The sequence below is a fragment of the Rhinatrema bivittatum genome, chromosome 8, assembly GCF_901001135.1.
Source record: "Rhinatrema bivittatum chromosome 8, aRhiBiv1.1, whole genome shotgun sequence".
Classification (NCBI taxonomy): domain Eukaryota; kingdom Metazoa; phylum Chordata; class Amphibia; order Gymnophiona; family Rhinatrematidae; genus Rhinatrema; species Rhinatrema bivittatum.
This window is the reverse complement of record NC_042622.1, coordinates 5,077,740-5,091,292: the sequence shown is the minus strand read 5'-3', so window position 1 is coordinate 5,091,292 and position 13,553 is coordinate 5,077,740. Positions and strand designations below refer to the sequence as shown.

General features: G+C 46.7%; 1 protein-coding gene across 3 annotated transcripts in view; it reads right to left on the bottom strand.

Moving 5' to 3' along the window:
* Window positions 1-4,100: 4,100 nt before the first annotated feature.
* RAD21L1 (RAD21 cohesin complex component like 1) overlaps window positions 4,101-13,553 on the bottom strand; it is a 775,557-nt gene continuing 766,104 nt past the window's right edge. For 2 of the 3 annotated variants that reach the window (XM_029611931.1, XM_029611933.1), the window contains 2 exons: window positions 11,580-11,657; window positions 4,494-5,063 (listed from right to left, as the gene is read on the bottom strand). In XM_029611931.1, the coding sequence (XP_029467791.1) occupies window positions 4,875-5,063; window positions 11,580-11,657 (267 nt within the window). In that variant the 3' untranslated portion in view covers window positions 4,494-4,874. Of the gene's footprint in view, window positions 4,384-4,493; window positions 5,064-11,579; window positions 11,658-13,553 lie in introns of those variants that run through there. The other variant, XM_029611932.1, reaches the window with a different exon arrangement.

Sequence of the window (13,553 nt, the reverse complement as noted above, 5' to 3'; positions counted from 1 at the left end):
CTGCTGCCTCCTCTGTGCAGGCCCCGTGGGCTTCTACTTTCTCCATGCTGATCTCGTACATTGTGAGATACGTTGAGAAAGTGCTATTCTTGCACATTCCCAAAGAGTACATGTGCCAATCACTAAAAAGTACATTTTTTTTTTTTTTGCCTTTGCTGTCTGATCTTAGTTTTCTAATTGGTTGGTCACAGGCTTTTTTTTCACCTTCCCTTTCTTATTTTTTTGCCAATTCCTTTTATATTGTCTTTTTTTCTGTTTCTTTTTTCTCCATCTTCTTCCCTCAAACACACAGTCAGGTTCTCATTCTCACATGCATTTCTCTTTCTCACACACACAGGCTCTCACTGGCACATGCTCTCTCTCATACAATCATTCATATACACAGGCTCTCACTGGCACATGCTCTCTCTCATACAATCATTCATATACACAGGCTCTCACTGGCACATGCTCTCTCTCATACAATCATTCATACACACAGGCTCTCTCTCATACAATCATTCATACACACAGGCTCTCTCTCATACAATCATTCATACACACAGGCTCTCTCTCATACAATCATTCATACACACAGGCTCTCACTGGCACATGCTCTCTCATACAATCATTCATACACACAGGCTCTCACTGGCACATGCTCTCTCTCTCTCTCTCACACACACACACACACACACACACAGGCTCTCACATGCTGTCTCTGCAAACATTCAGGTCCTCTCTCTCAACTCACCTCATACACGCACTCTACGGGCCCTCAGCCTCTCTCTCACCTCTGGGCCTCCTCTTCGCGGGTCGCCGCAGGATGGGCTCTGCAGCGGCCCTGATCTTCTCGGGCCGCGGCAGCCCTGCTACCGGGCCTCTTCCTCTTCTTGGGCCGCTGCGACTTGGGATTCGCAGCGACCCGCGGCGGCTCCTCTTCTGCACGCGCTGATTCGCTTCCTCCTTCCTGCCCACGCGGCTCCGGCAACGTTTACTTCCGGGGCCGCACAGGCAGGAAGGAGGTGCATCAGCGCGTTGTCTTGAGCCTCATCGCTGCGACGCATGAGCCTCCCTGCGCCCGGGGGCATTGGTGGAGGGTAGGGGGAAACTAAAAAACACATTTAAAGGCTCGGCGCAGCTGAAAAAGAAAAGGCTCGGCGCAGCCGATAAAAAAAAAATAAAAATTCCTGATAGTCCTTGAAACACTGCGCGTGTCAGCCAAAACGGCTCGGCGTGTCACCTCTGACACGCGTGTCATAGGTTAGCCATCACTGCAATAGGAGGACCGCAGGAAGGAACCAGCTCACATCCTGTGAGTGTTCCTTTAAATTTAGGGCCAGAGCCGCCCGCGCGGCCCTAGCAGAAGTCAGGGGGCGGGGCTAAGCCGCGCGGGGAGAAACGCCGTGGCCATGTTGAATTAGCAGTGGCAGCTGCCTCTGAGGAGCCCGACTGATCCGTCTCAGTGCCGGCGGTCCGACCGGCCCCTGGGGATGGCGGTAAGTCCCGGTTGCGGCTTGCCGCGGCCGGAATTCATAACATCCTCCTCCTACTCACAGATAGGGACAAACAGGGAACTGACAATCTTTCACTCCAACACAGATTACACAAGACACAGGTAAAGGGAAACAGATGACAACAAGTAAACAAGATACCGCACTCAGTAATCGATCTCTTAACTCCAACTGCTCAAAATCTCCAACACCTACCTCCTCTCCAAAACTCCTTCCAAACCCTCAAAGGAGGAGGGGCAGGAAGTGACTTTTTATACATGTCACATTATTGCGGGACGCGGTACTTGGTTTCACTTTTTACCGCTAGCTGCGAAAGGATTGCACAGCGCGCTGATTTTCCATTGATTTCAACGTGAATTGCAAAAACATTTTCACGATTCGCAAAACCTTCGCAGGACACGAAAATTCCCTGCTGCGCGTAAAGTGCCTCATTTGCATGGGAACGCCCCTTTTATTAACGCAGGCGGTACCCATGCGTTACCCATGCGAAATTGGTAAATGAGGCCCTAAGCCTGCTACTTTTGATGCAACTCCAACATTGCTCTATGCTTTCACGGCAACGGTTAAGGGAAATGGGATTCAAACAGCATCCAAGGGCCCTGACTTTTAAGGTCTGGTAAACTGATAAGCATGGGGATAACTTGCACAGTGCAGTAGATACTAGCATAAGCTTGCTGGGTAGACTGGGTATATCATTTGGTCCTTTTTTGCTGTCATTTCTATGTTTCTATAATCATGTAAGACTAATTATTCCTTACATTCCAATAAATCAAGAACAAAAATACTAAAGAAAAAAAACCACAAGGATAAATCCCAACAAAATATGAAAAATACAACAAGCAGTCAACCAGAGAGAGCATAAACATTATTTTGCTTCGGCGCAAGAAAAAGGACTGAGGAGACTTGCATTGTGGTGGGTGTGCAGGATTACCTACACATGCTGAGAAAGACATCTAGTTCTTTCTGAGGTCTGAGAAAGCATGTTCCATATAGGCGCTGTCAATGATGTCATCCACTTGTATGGCTGTATTTTGTTCTGCTTGTCCATAGAGAAATATAGTAGTTAATGCTTTGATTAACATGGGAATTACATGGAGGAATGCTAATTTTTGTCACATTTTTTGTCCACTAAATTCCTTTTTAAATCAGGAGTAAAGCTATATACATAAAAATCTGCACAACCATTTGTTAACTTGCTCAGCGCTGAGTGCACCTTATTTATTGTTATTATTATTTATTTGTATACCGTCAATCTGGTAGACAATCTTGGCGGTTTACAGAAATTAAAATACAAGTACACAAACCATAAAACATCAAATAAAAATACAATGATATTAATACTCTTACTACAACATTGCGCCCACCCAAGTGGCATAGTTTTCCTGCTGCTCTTTGCTAATTGTAAAAGTTAAATCAATCTTGACTGTTCTCATTACCTATTGCCTACTACCCTTTTTCTGCTTGAGGAAATGCTATGCTAAACAACCATGATTTTAGTCCTTTTTTAAAGATCTTCTTGTTCAGTTCAAGTCTGAGCTCGACTGGCAAAGTATTCCAAAATTTGGGACCGGCTTTAGAGATTGCTTTCTCCCTGACTTCACTCAGGTGAGTCCCTTTAACTGTCGGTATTTGTAAAAGCCCTTTATTTGCCAATCTTAATGTTCTGTTTGGTGTTGGGCCGATACAGTAAAAATGCGGGAGAGCGGGTGCTCGCCCGCTCTCCTGTGCGCGCAATACAGTATTTTAATTTATTAAAATTAGGCCCGGCGGTAGAAAGAGGCGCTCAATTTTGCCGGTGTCGATTCTTGAGCCCGCTGACAGCCACGGGTTCAGAAACCAGACGCCGGCAAAATTGAGCATCCGGTTTTCAACCCGCGAGCCTATTTCAAATATTTTTTTTCTTTTAACTTTTTTAAACTTTCGGGACCTCCGACTTAATATTGCCTTTGGGTAGGCGCTAATTTCTGAAAGTAAAATGTGCCGCTTGGCTGCACATTTTACTTACTGAATTGCGCGGGAATAACTAATAGGGCCATCAAAATGCATTTGCATGTTGCGGGCGCTATTAGGTTCGGGGGGGTTGGACGCGCGTTTTGGACGCGCTAGCTTTACCCCTTATTCAGTAAGCTTTACCCCTTATTCAGTAAGGGGTAATAGCACGTCCAAAACGCACTGTACTGTACTGTATCGGCCTGTGTGTAAAGATGTAGAGAAGCATTTAGCATTTACAACAGGGCATCTCGTATACCTCTTAAATAGAGGCAATTTTAGAAAGAGTTACATGTATAAATGTAGCATACTATTATAGCAATTTAAAAAAGCCATTTATGTGCATAAAGTGCACTTCCCCATAAATATACTATGGACAATTCAATGGCATATATTGTAGCAATTTTCACTTACATAGGTAAAGTGCATTTACACATGTAAAATCCAATTTTGAACATGTAAATGCTTTTTAAAATCAGGCCCATAGTGTTTATAACTCAAGAATAAAACTTAAGTAGCATCAAGAACAATGTTTTTAAATAATTTAATCTTTAACACAAAAACATGTAACCAATATTTGTCATTAAGTACAAAAATAAACTTTATGTACATCTTTGCAATCTTACATTTCTGTGCATTTCACAACACAGATAATAATGTATTATAAAAATGAAAGAATGAAAAGCTTAGACTGTCTCAAGAGATGGTATACATGTGTAAGGTCATCCTATGGAAATGTAACAAAGGAAAATGCATCATTTTAAGGACAATAGCCTTTAGAAGAGAAAAAAACAATAGTTTTATGCTCAGAATATCCGGGTGCTTGGGGCATTTTGTAGATATGCTTGATCATACTGGGTGTAATGTAAATTCTCGCTCTCCTTATATAATCCTGAAGATACTATGAAAATACAAGAACATCATGAAAAATTACAACATACTTTGTAACCGGCAAAGCATGAAAGAATAAAGTTATGGCTGGGTTTTCCAAAAGTCTGTAAACACAGAAGCCCTTCAGATTACTAAACTTTGTACCTTAAAAACAAGGAAATTACAAACTGTAGGAAGATACGGTTATAATATGGCTCTTAATAAACAGTTGCATGACAATCACTGCATGAACTACTGCAAATTATCAGAAAATAGTGGACGCTTCATTCAACAGTCAATTGTAGTATAAAGAGAATTGTATTATATTATGAATTCTGTTAGCCAATAGTGAGTTATAAGAGAGGTATATATAAGGCTGTATGAAGGTTAATGAATGTAAATCTCAGACAATGGCATCTGTGATAGATGGCACACATTTTGGCTAAGTGTTAATTATGGTATCAGTGTATGGAAGCACTAACAGTGCAGTCCTTTCCTCACCATGCCTATGGGGCAGTATTTTCAAATGAGGTAGAATCTTGGCCCCGGGGTAGCAATGACATCAGCATAAGGAGCACTCTGGCTCAGCTCAATGGCTAATTGCTTCTTGAGGACAAGGAAGCTGTAGAACTTGGCTGAAACTTGTTTGCGATTATTATTCCTGCAGAGCTTCAGTAAGCTGATAGAACTCACTCCTGTGTCACAGATATGCTGTGCAGAAAAGAAAATAGATACAGTAATTATTCTGGTCAGATTAACGGCATAATTTACCAATGTTTTTTTCCCATTCTGTGTCCATTGGAAAAAAGTTTAGTAAATCAGGCCCTGTGCTAAGGTTGAATGCTATGGAAAATAAAAAACAGAAAAAATGGGAAGAGATTTTTGATCAGTTAAAGAAAAATTAGTTCTTACCTGTTAATTTTCGTTCCTGTACTACCACGGATCAGTCCAGACAGTGAGTTGAGCCTCCTTTCCAGCAGGTGGAGACAGACCAAAACTTGAAGGATGCCCTATATCAGGACAGAGCCTATCCTCTAACCCTTCAGTATAACGCATGTCAAAGCAGAAAAAGAAGAAAACTAAAGTAGGATCAAGCAAGCAACCAGAAAGCTCAATAGAGCAACTGTGGAACAATGTAAATATAACATGGCCTAACTAACCGCTCTTGCATATCTTGGTACTTGGACAACCAAGGCTTCTGGTGTATTTGCTCAGTATTTAAGCACAAAAATGATGTCCTCAAATCTGCAACCTGCAAGAACAAGCTTCGAGAGGACAGAAAAAGAGACAAACGGGGAAGGGCGTCTGGACTGATCCGTGGTACTACAGGAACGAAAATTAACAGGTATGAACTAATTTTCCTTTCCCTGTACGTACCCAGATCAGTCCAGGCAGTGGGATGTACCAAAGCTTCCCTAAACCGGGTGGGACCGAGACAGTTCCGCTCGAAGCGCTTGAAACCCAAAAGAACCAAAGAGTGGAGCTTGCATATCCAGGCGGTAGCGGCGATCAAAAATATGCAAGGACGTCCAAGTGGCGGCACTGCAGAACTCCTACGGAGAGACCGAGTGAATGTTCGCCCCGAAAGTAGCTCGAGAAGGCAGAGAATGAGCCTGTTGGCCCTCGGGAACCGCCCGACCTTGACAAGAGAATCCGAGGAGGTCGCTTCCGTCAAACACCGCGCAATAGTGGTCCGAGGAGCCGGCTTACCCCGATTGGGCCCACTCCAGAGGACAAAAAATGGTCCGAGACATAAGTCCTTGGTAACCTGAAGGCAGCGAAGTAGAACTCGTATGGTATCAAGTTTACGGAGATTGTTCCCAGGTGAAGGGGAAACGCAGGGAGTTCCGCCAACTGGTGGACATGGAGGTTAGAAGAACCGTCACTAAGAAGGAAGGACCCGTTAAGAGGGATACCCCGGAATCAGAAAATCACAAAAAAGGTTCCCGACAGAACAGTGCTTGGATCTCCGAGACTGTACAAGCAGAGAAGATAGAGACCAGAAAGACAGCCTTAAGGTTAAGAGCTATAAAGGTAGGTCGATGGAGAGTTTCGAACGGAGCCGTGCAGAGGGTTCGAGAGACAGACTAAAAAGCTATGGCGGGCAAGCGGCCGAGAAGGTGGAAGTAGATGCTTGACTCCCTTCAAGCATCAAATCACAGCCGGGTGGCCCGCTTAGTGACTACCATCCACCCGACTCAAGGGAGAGAGCCGAGAGAGAAGACCTGTAAGTGACGAGAAAGAAGGAAAAACCCTCGGAAAAACCCTCTTGGAGAAGAGGGGGCTAACGAGATCGGGACGGAGTACATTGAGAAACCTGACTCCACACAACAGACCCAACACGTTCCAGGGAGTCGACCGCTTCCGGGCCCACAACAAGAGGGAAATGACCGTCCCCTAATAGCCCTTGCGCCTTAGACGTCGCCATTCCAAAGCCAGGCCGGTAGCCAGAAGTGAACGACCTGGTCGAAAAATACAGGTCCCTGACGAGGGAGCCGAGGAAGATGGCGTAGGTCTGCCCGGCGCTAGGTTGAGAGAGAACCATGAAACTAAGGTCTGCGTGGCCACTCTGTAGCCACCAGGGCCACGGGACCATGGTGGGGTTCTATTCTTCTGAGAGCTTTCCCGACCAGGGGCCACAGGGGGAGCACGTACAGGGGGACGACCGTCAACCAAGGGGGAGTCATAGTATCTATGCCCTCCGAGCCATGTGCCCTCCAGCGGAAGAAAAACCAATTGGCCTCGGTATTGCAAAGGGTCGCCATGAGGTCGAGGTGGGAGGGGACCACCTGTCGACGATGAGGTGCATGGCCACGTGAGCGAGTTTCCAGTCCCCCAGATCGTGCGACGGCCGACTGAGAAAATCGGCCTGAACATTCCCTGTGCCCGTGATGTAGAAGGCCGGCGGGCACTGGAGATGTCGCTCTGCCTCGGTGAAGAGACGGCTGGTTTCCAGGGCATCAGTAGAATGCGGGCGCCTTCTGGGCGGTTGACGTAAGCCACTATGGTGGATTTGGCGGACAAGACCCGTATAGTCTTGGCGCAGATGAGGGTGAGAAAACTTCAGAAAAGCTAGGACCACCGGCCGAGACTCCAAGCGAAGGATGTGCCAGCGAGACTGGGTTGCCGGCCAGATCCCCTGGGTGTGCTGGGAGAGTCAGACTGCACCCCAGCACGAGAGACTGGTAGCCATGGGTACTATTGGCCACGGAGGGAGTTGGAGAGGAATTCCCGGTAGCAAACAATTAAGGGAAAACCCCCACTGTAAGGCGGCCACGGTAGAGCCCAAAAACGGTAGGACTGTGTGAAACTGTGCCGCCACTGGCTACCAGTGGGATAGCACCGTCGACTGGAACAGGCGCATAGGAGCAAGGGCCCAAGGATGCGAGGTGCGAGGTGCCGTCGCAATATCAAAAGGAAGGTCCCTGAACTGAAGTCTAAGCGAACGCGAAGAGACGATGGTAGCCGCGATGAACCGGAAAATGGGAGACTCCGCAGTCAAAACGAGTGAGGCGAGGAACTCTCTGGGGCGAGAACGACACGAGGACCACTCGCCAAGTTGCCATGTGGAAAAAAAACGGGATCTTAAAAGCCCGGTTGACTCATTTAAGGTCGGAGAACGAACGAACACCCGTCCTGTTGGGGAACGACGAAGTAAATAGATAACTGGCCTGTGGCAAGCATTCTGGCAGGACCCGGGATCACCAGACCCAGAAGCCTGGAGGAGGTGTGCTCCGTCGCTTGACACTGGGACCGACCGCATGGGGAAAAAGGAAAAGGGGACCCCGAGAGTCTCGAGCAAGCGAAAGCATACCCAACTCCAAGGACGTCGAAGACCCAGTGGGCTGACATGATTGTGACCCAATCCACGAACAACAGGGAAGAGACCGCCTAGGAAAGGGCCGAGGAACGAGTCCAGCGAACTTCGTTGTGTGGTAGGCGTAAGAATGGAGCACGTGGGCTGGCCCCAGCGAGTGGGACGGCACCCACGAGAAGGCTGCGACCAAGCCTGCGAATAAGAGGAAAACCCCCAGAGGAGTCGCCCTGCTCGCGTGGGGTATATAGTTGCCGGCCTCGAAAACGCGTACGAGAGGGACGGGATGATTGCGGACGGTCCTCCTGAAGCTTATGGACCTTCCCTTCCCCTAAGAACCCATAGCTTCTCAAGGTCCTTGCCAAAGAGCAGCTTACCTTTGAACGACAACGTGCCCCACCGGGATTTGGAGGACGGAGCGGCCGACCAATGGCACAGCCAGAGGAGCTGATTGGCGAACGTCACTGAAGCCATCACTGTTGTCCGGACGCAGAGAAGGTTGAATGCGCAGCCTCTGTCGTCTGGACGCGGAGAAGGTCGTATGCGCAGCCTCTGCCCACGGGAGGTCCCAGGTGCAGAGCAACTGCTAAACTCACCTGAGACCTGCCCGCAGCATGAGACTGCTGCAAATAGCCGCATGCACCCCTAGCGCCAGAATATCAAAAGTGCACTTCACATGAGACTCGAGTATGCGGACCTGGGCGGCTTGGAGCCGGGAAAAAGCCTCCGGTATCGTGCCCACAGAAAGTAGTCCACGGGGGGACTATAATGTTTTTTTTTTTGTTTGTTTGTTTTTTTTAAGCATACCTCCGGGTGGGGGAGCTTGTCCAGGGCACGACCTGCCTGCCATTCCCGCAGGCGCAGCAACTTGTGCAAGAGAGGAAGGGGAAGGTGCTTGCCGAATCCCTAATTCCCGCCAGGTCTTGGTCCATATCCATGGGCAAGAAGCCGTAAGGGTGCCCATAAGACCCTGGGGATGTCCCTCCCTAGGGGTGAAAAGTATTCTTCTCATCCGGATTGGCGGCAGGGTTCGGGGTACCGGAGCTACCGGGAGGCACCCCGGGACCACCCGCTTCCCAAGGAACCCTGGGGGCTCCGCAGCCGACCTAAACATTAACGGTGCGGAGAAAAAATTCTTTTTTTTTTTTTTTTTAAATAGATATTTATCTATTTATTTTGTTGGGGGGGGGGGTCATGGGGAGCCTTCCCCCTCCTCCTGCTGGCTAACTAAAGAAGATCTGCGCAGGAGGAGGGCACACAAGGGGAAAAAAACGAGCCCTAGAAGTCCCGGGAGGGGGAGGCGAGGGGGTGTTAGGGAACCCATCCTGGGGGGCCAGGGGGCTGAAATCGGGGGGTAGCTACAAAAAAATCGCCCCCCCCCCAGCCCCAGGGAGCTCCGAAAACGGAGCTGATAAAAAATTCAAAATGGCGGCCATTCCCGGGCTTCCCGACCCGGGAAAGGCCTGTCCAAGCTGTGGGGAGTCGACCCCCGGGCTAAATTTGCCTGCCCTGCCGAGGGGGGACCATCCCCACCCCGGCAGGGAGGCACATAAGAAGCCCCTGCACAAAAAATTCGAAGAGAGCTGCAGAGAAAAAATGCAGGCTGTCTGCTGCAGCAAGAGAGAGCCGCACTGAAGAAAAAAACAAGCTGCAGAGAAAAAAATTTTATTGACAGCCTGGAGGCCCGGAGTGAAGCAGGGGGGGATCCTGCTGACTCCTGCCTGTCTGGCTGCTGGTACAAGCCCAGGTGAGGAACAAAAGGAAAAATATTGGTCGCTGCTGTAGGTAAGTATTAAAAGTACTGGAAATACTTTTAAACTTAACCTGTGTCTGTGTCTCTGGAAACTTTTTTTTTTTAAACTGAGCACAGCAGCATAAATGTAAGACCCTTCGGCAGCCAGAGGGGGGGAGACGAGACCCGGAGAGCCCTGGTCCCCACACCTGGAAGCGATAACGGACACAGGCTATGCTCTGCACAAGGGGCCAAGCCCCCCTGAGCCCGGCAAGAGCCAGAAGACGGAGCCGTCTCCTGAAGAAAAATTCTGCAGACTTTCTAACTAACCTGCCAATGTTATTAAAACAGGAAGAACAAATCACAAAATCCCTAAGGAATAAGTACTTGCTTGATCCGTAAGGAAAAGAAGAAGGAAAAGGCTGACCAGCCTAGAGCAGAGAACGAAGGGTGAGCTGCTGCACCTGCTGGAGACAGACGAATACTGAAGGGTTAGAGCATAGGCTCTGTCCTGATATAGGGCATCCTTCAAGTTTTAGTCTGTCTCCACCTGCTGGAAAGGAGGCTCAACCCACTGTCTGGACTGATCCGGGTACGTACAGGGAAACGGAGACTTATCTCGGAGCACGTGAACAATCATGTTAGTTTTAGATAACATGTAGTTGAAATCTAATGTGACTATGGTTGGATTAGTATAAGTTTATTAAAAAAATAATTTTGGAGAAAGATTTATTTCACTGATAAATACAATATGTAAAGAACCGAGGGCAGTTTAATTAAAAATTCAAGAACTTCTGCATTGTAGCTATAAAGGGAAATCTATTGTTCCTGGCTTAGTGCCTATTGCTTAATTAGTCAACTGTATATTTTCAGTTAGGTGATAAAAATCCATATAAACAGCATTAGATCCAAATGCTGCCATAGTATTTTACTTATGGACTGGCAGATTGCTACTTTGTTTCTAGAAGATGTTACAAAATTGTGTTAGTTTTTTAGTTTAAGATTGAAAAAAGGAGAAATCAGCTTTAGTTTTATGTTTTTGTATTGCTTATGTTTTATTTTGATTTGTTTTATTATGATTTATTTTTTGATCTTTGAAATGCAAATTTTGTAATTTGCATCTTTGCACACCACTTCGCAAAGCTGGTCTAGAAATGTTTTAAATATTTAAATAAACGGGGATACTAGAATGAACATACTTCAGCTTCAAAAGGCAGTATAAGTATTTGATTGTATAGGTACTGAATAATGCAACCCATGTATTTGAGAATAATTCAATTCCTTTATTAAATCAGGTTAGTAGAGATTTAAAGATTGTGGAAATGGTTGTCTTGGCTTGGGAAAGGCAATTTGATTACAATGATAATTTTGCCAATGCATCTATGGGCCATATTTAGGGATCAGGTAGTATTAAGTATAACTTATGGCCACAACTTCAATTTCCTGAAACTACTGGCCAAAAAAATATACCACAGTGTGCAAGAGAAAACTTGTTAAAAATCATAATTGTGAGACTTTTGCCTGCAAGGGCTAAAATTAATGATCGAGCTAAATAGCTTTTTGCAAAATATTTTGCTTGGGAAATGTTCTACTGTTAAAGTAAACATTTTTCAGTATCTGGTAGTTCAAGTCAATTCAATAAATGCTTGGAAGAGAAGCTTATGGTAACATTCACTCTTACATGTAAGCTCTTTAATATCTGATGTGTCCTTTTATTCCACCTTTTTTCCTCACTGTCTTGCATATTCTCGATTAGGTTCTGTAGAAAAATTAAAATTGCATGTCATAAGTGCAAAATGTTCCAAACCCAGATAAAAAACAATAAAAGTCTATAACAAAGCCAAAGATGCTGAGCTGCTCACTCTTTTTGTTATTCAATGAAATTAACAAAAAGGAAAATTGTTTCTTACAGGAAAATTAGGACTTACCTGATAATTTTCGTTCCTGTAGTACCAAGGATCAGTCCAGACTGCTGGGTTATGCCTCCCGTCCAGCAGATGGAGTCAGAGAGAAACTGAAAAGGCACCACCTATATACCCTGGTGCGCCCTCCTGCGATCCTTCAGTATAATCGATAACAAAGCAGAATGATAGAAGAAATCTTAGGCAAGAACCTGTGACTAGAACAAGTGAAACATGAACTCTTGGAAAAAACGAGGAAAAAACCCCGGCTGAAATGCCGCTGAATGAAACGATAAGAAGGTTGTGTAAGCATTCCATACAGGAATTCTGAAATACAAGAATACAGTGACGGGACTGCTACTCACATGGGCGGGCGTCTGGACTGATCCTTGGTACTACAGGAACGAAAATTATCAGGTAAGTCCTAATTTTCCTTTCCCTGTATGTACCAGGATCAGTCCAGACTGCTGGGAAGTACCCAAGCTGCCCTAAAAGGGGTGGGACCTTGACAGTCCCGCTCGAAGCACACCGCTGCCAAACGAAGGTACCGTCGGATCCTGTACATCCAAACGGTAATGTCTAGCGAAAGTGTGCAAGGATTTCCAAGTCGCCACCCAGCAAATTTTCTGAGGGGAAACAAAGGCACTCTCTGCCCAAGACGCCGCCTGGGAACGCAGAGAATGAGCCTTAAGACCTTCCAGAACGGCACGCCCCCTACAAATGTAAGTTGAAGCAATAGCATCCTTCAGCCAGCGGGCTATAGTCGTCTTAGAAGCTTTAGACCCCTTCTTAGGGCCACTCCATAAAACGAAAAGATGATCAGACAATCGAAAAGGATTGGTGACCTCTAAGTATCGCAACAACGCCCGTCGAACATCCAACCTCCTAAGTTCCAAAGCCTCACTATCTTTTGCCGAAAAAGCTGGGAGTTCTACCGTCTGATTCACATGAAAAGACGTAACCACCTTAGGCAAGAAGGAAGGGACAGTTTGAAGTGAAACACCCGAATCCGAAATGTGGAGGAAAGGCTCTCTGCATGACAACGCTTGGAGCTCTGAAATGCGCCTTGCTGAACAAATAGCCACCAAGAAAACTGTCTTGAGAGTGAGATCTTTGAACGTAGCCTGCTTCAGCGGCTCAAAAGGAGAAGTAATAAGGCCACGAAGAACTAAATTTAGACTCCAAGCGGGACAGATAGGTCGCACCGGCGGACGCAAATGCTTGACCCCCTTCAAAAATCTGGCTACATCGGGGTGCATGGCTATGGAAACGCCGTCAATTTTGCCACGGAAACAGCCGAAAGCCGCCACCTGCACTCTAAGGGAATTATAGGATAAGCCCTTCTTTAGGTCCTCCTGTAGGAACTGCAGGACCTGTGACACTGTAGCTTGTCTTGGAGACATGGAGGAACCATGACACCAAGAGTCAAACATCTTCCAAACCCGCACGTAGGTAACCGAAGTAGACGGCTTATGAGCTTGAAGAAAAGTAGTGATGACTGAATCAGAATATCCCTTCTTCCTCAATTGACGCCTCTCAAAAGCCAAGCCGCTAGACAAAAGCGATCGGCCTGGTCGAAAAACACTGGACCCTGCCGCAATAGGCAAGGAAGGTGACCGAGATGCAAGGGACCGTCTACCGCTAGATTGATCAGATCGGCAAACTATGGCCTCCTGGCCCATTCCGGCGCCACAAGAACGACCGGACCCACGTGGGATTCTATCCGACACAACACTTTGCCTATCAGCGGCCAC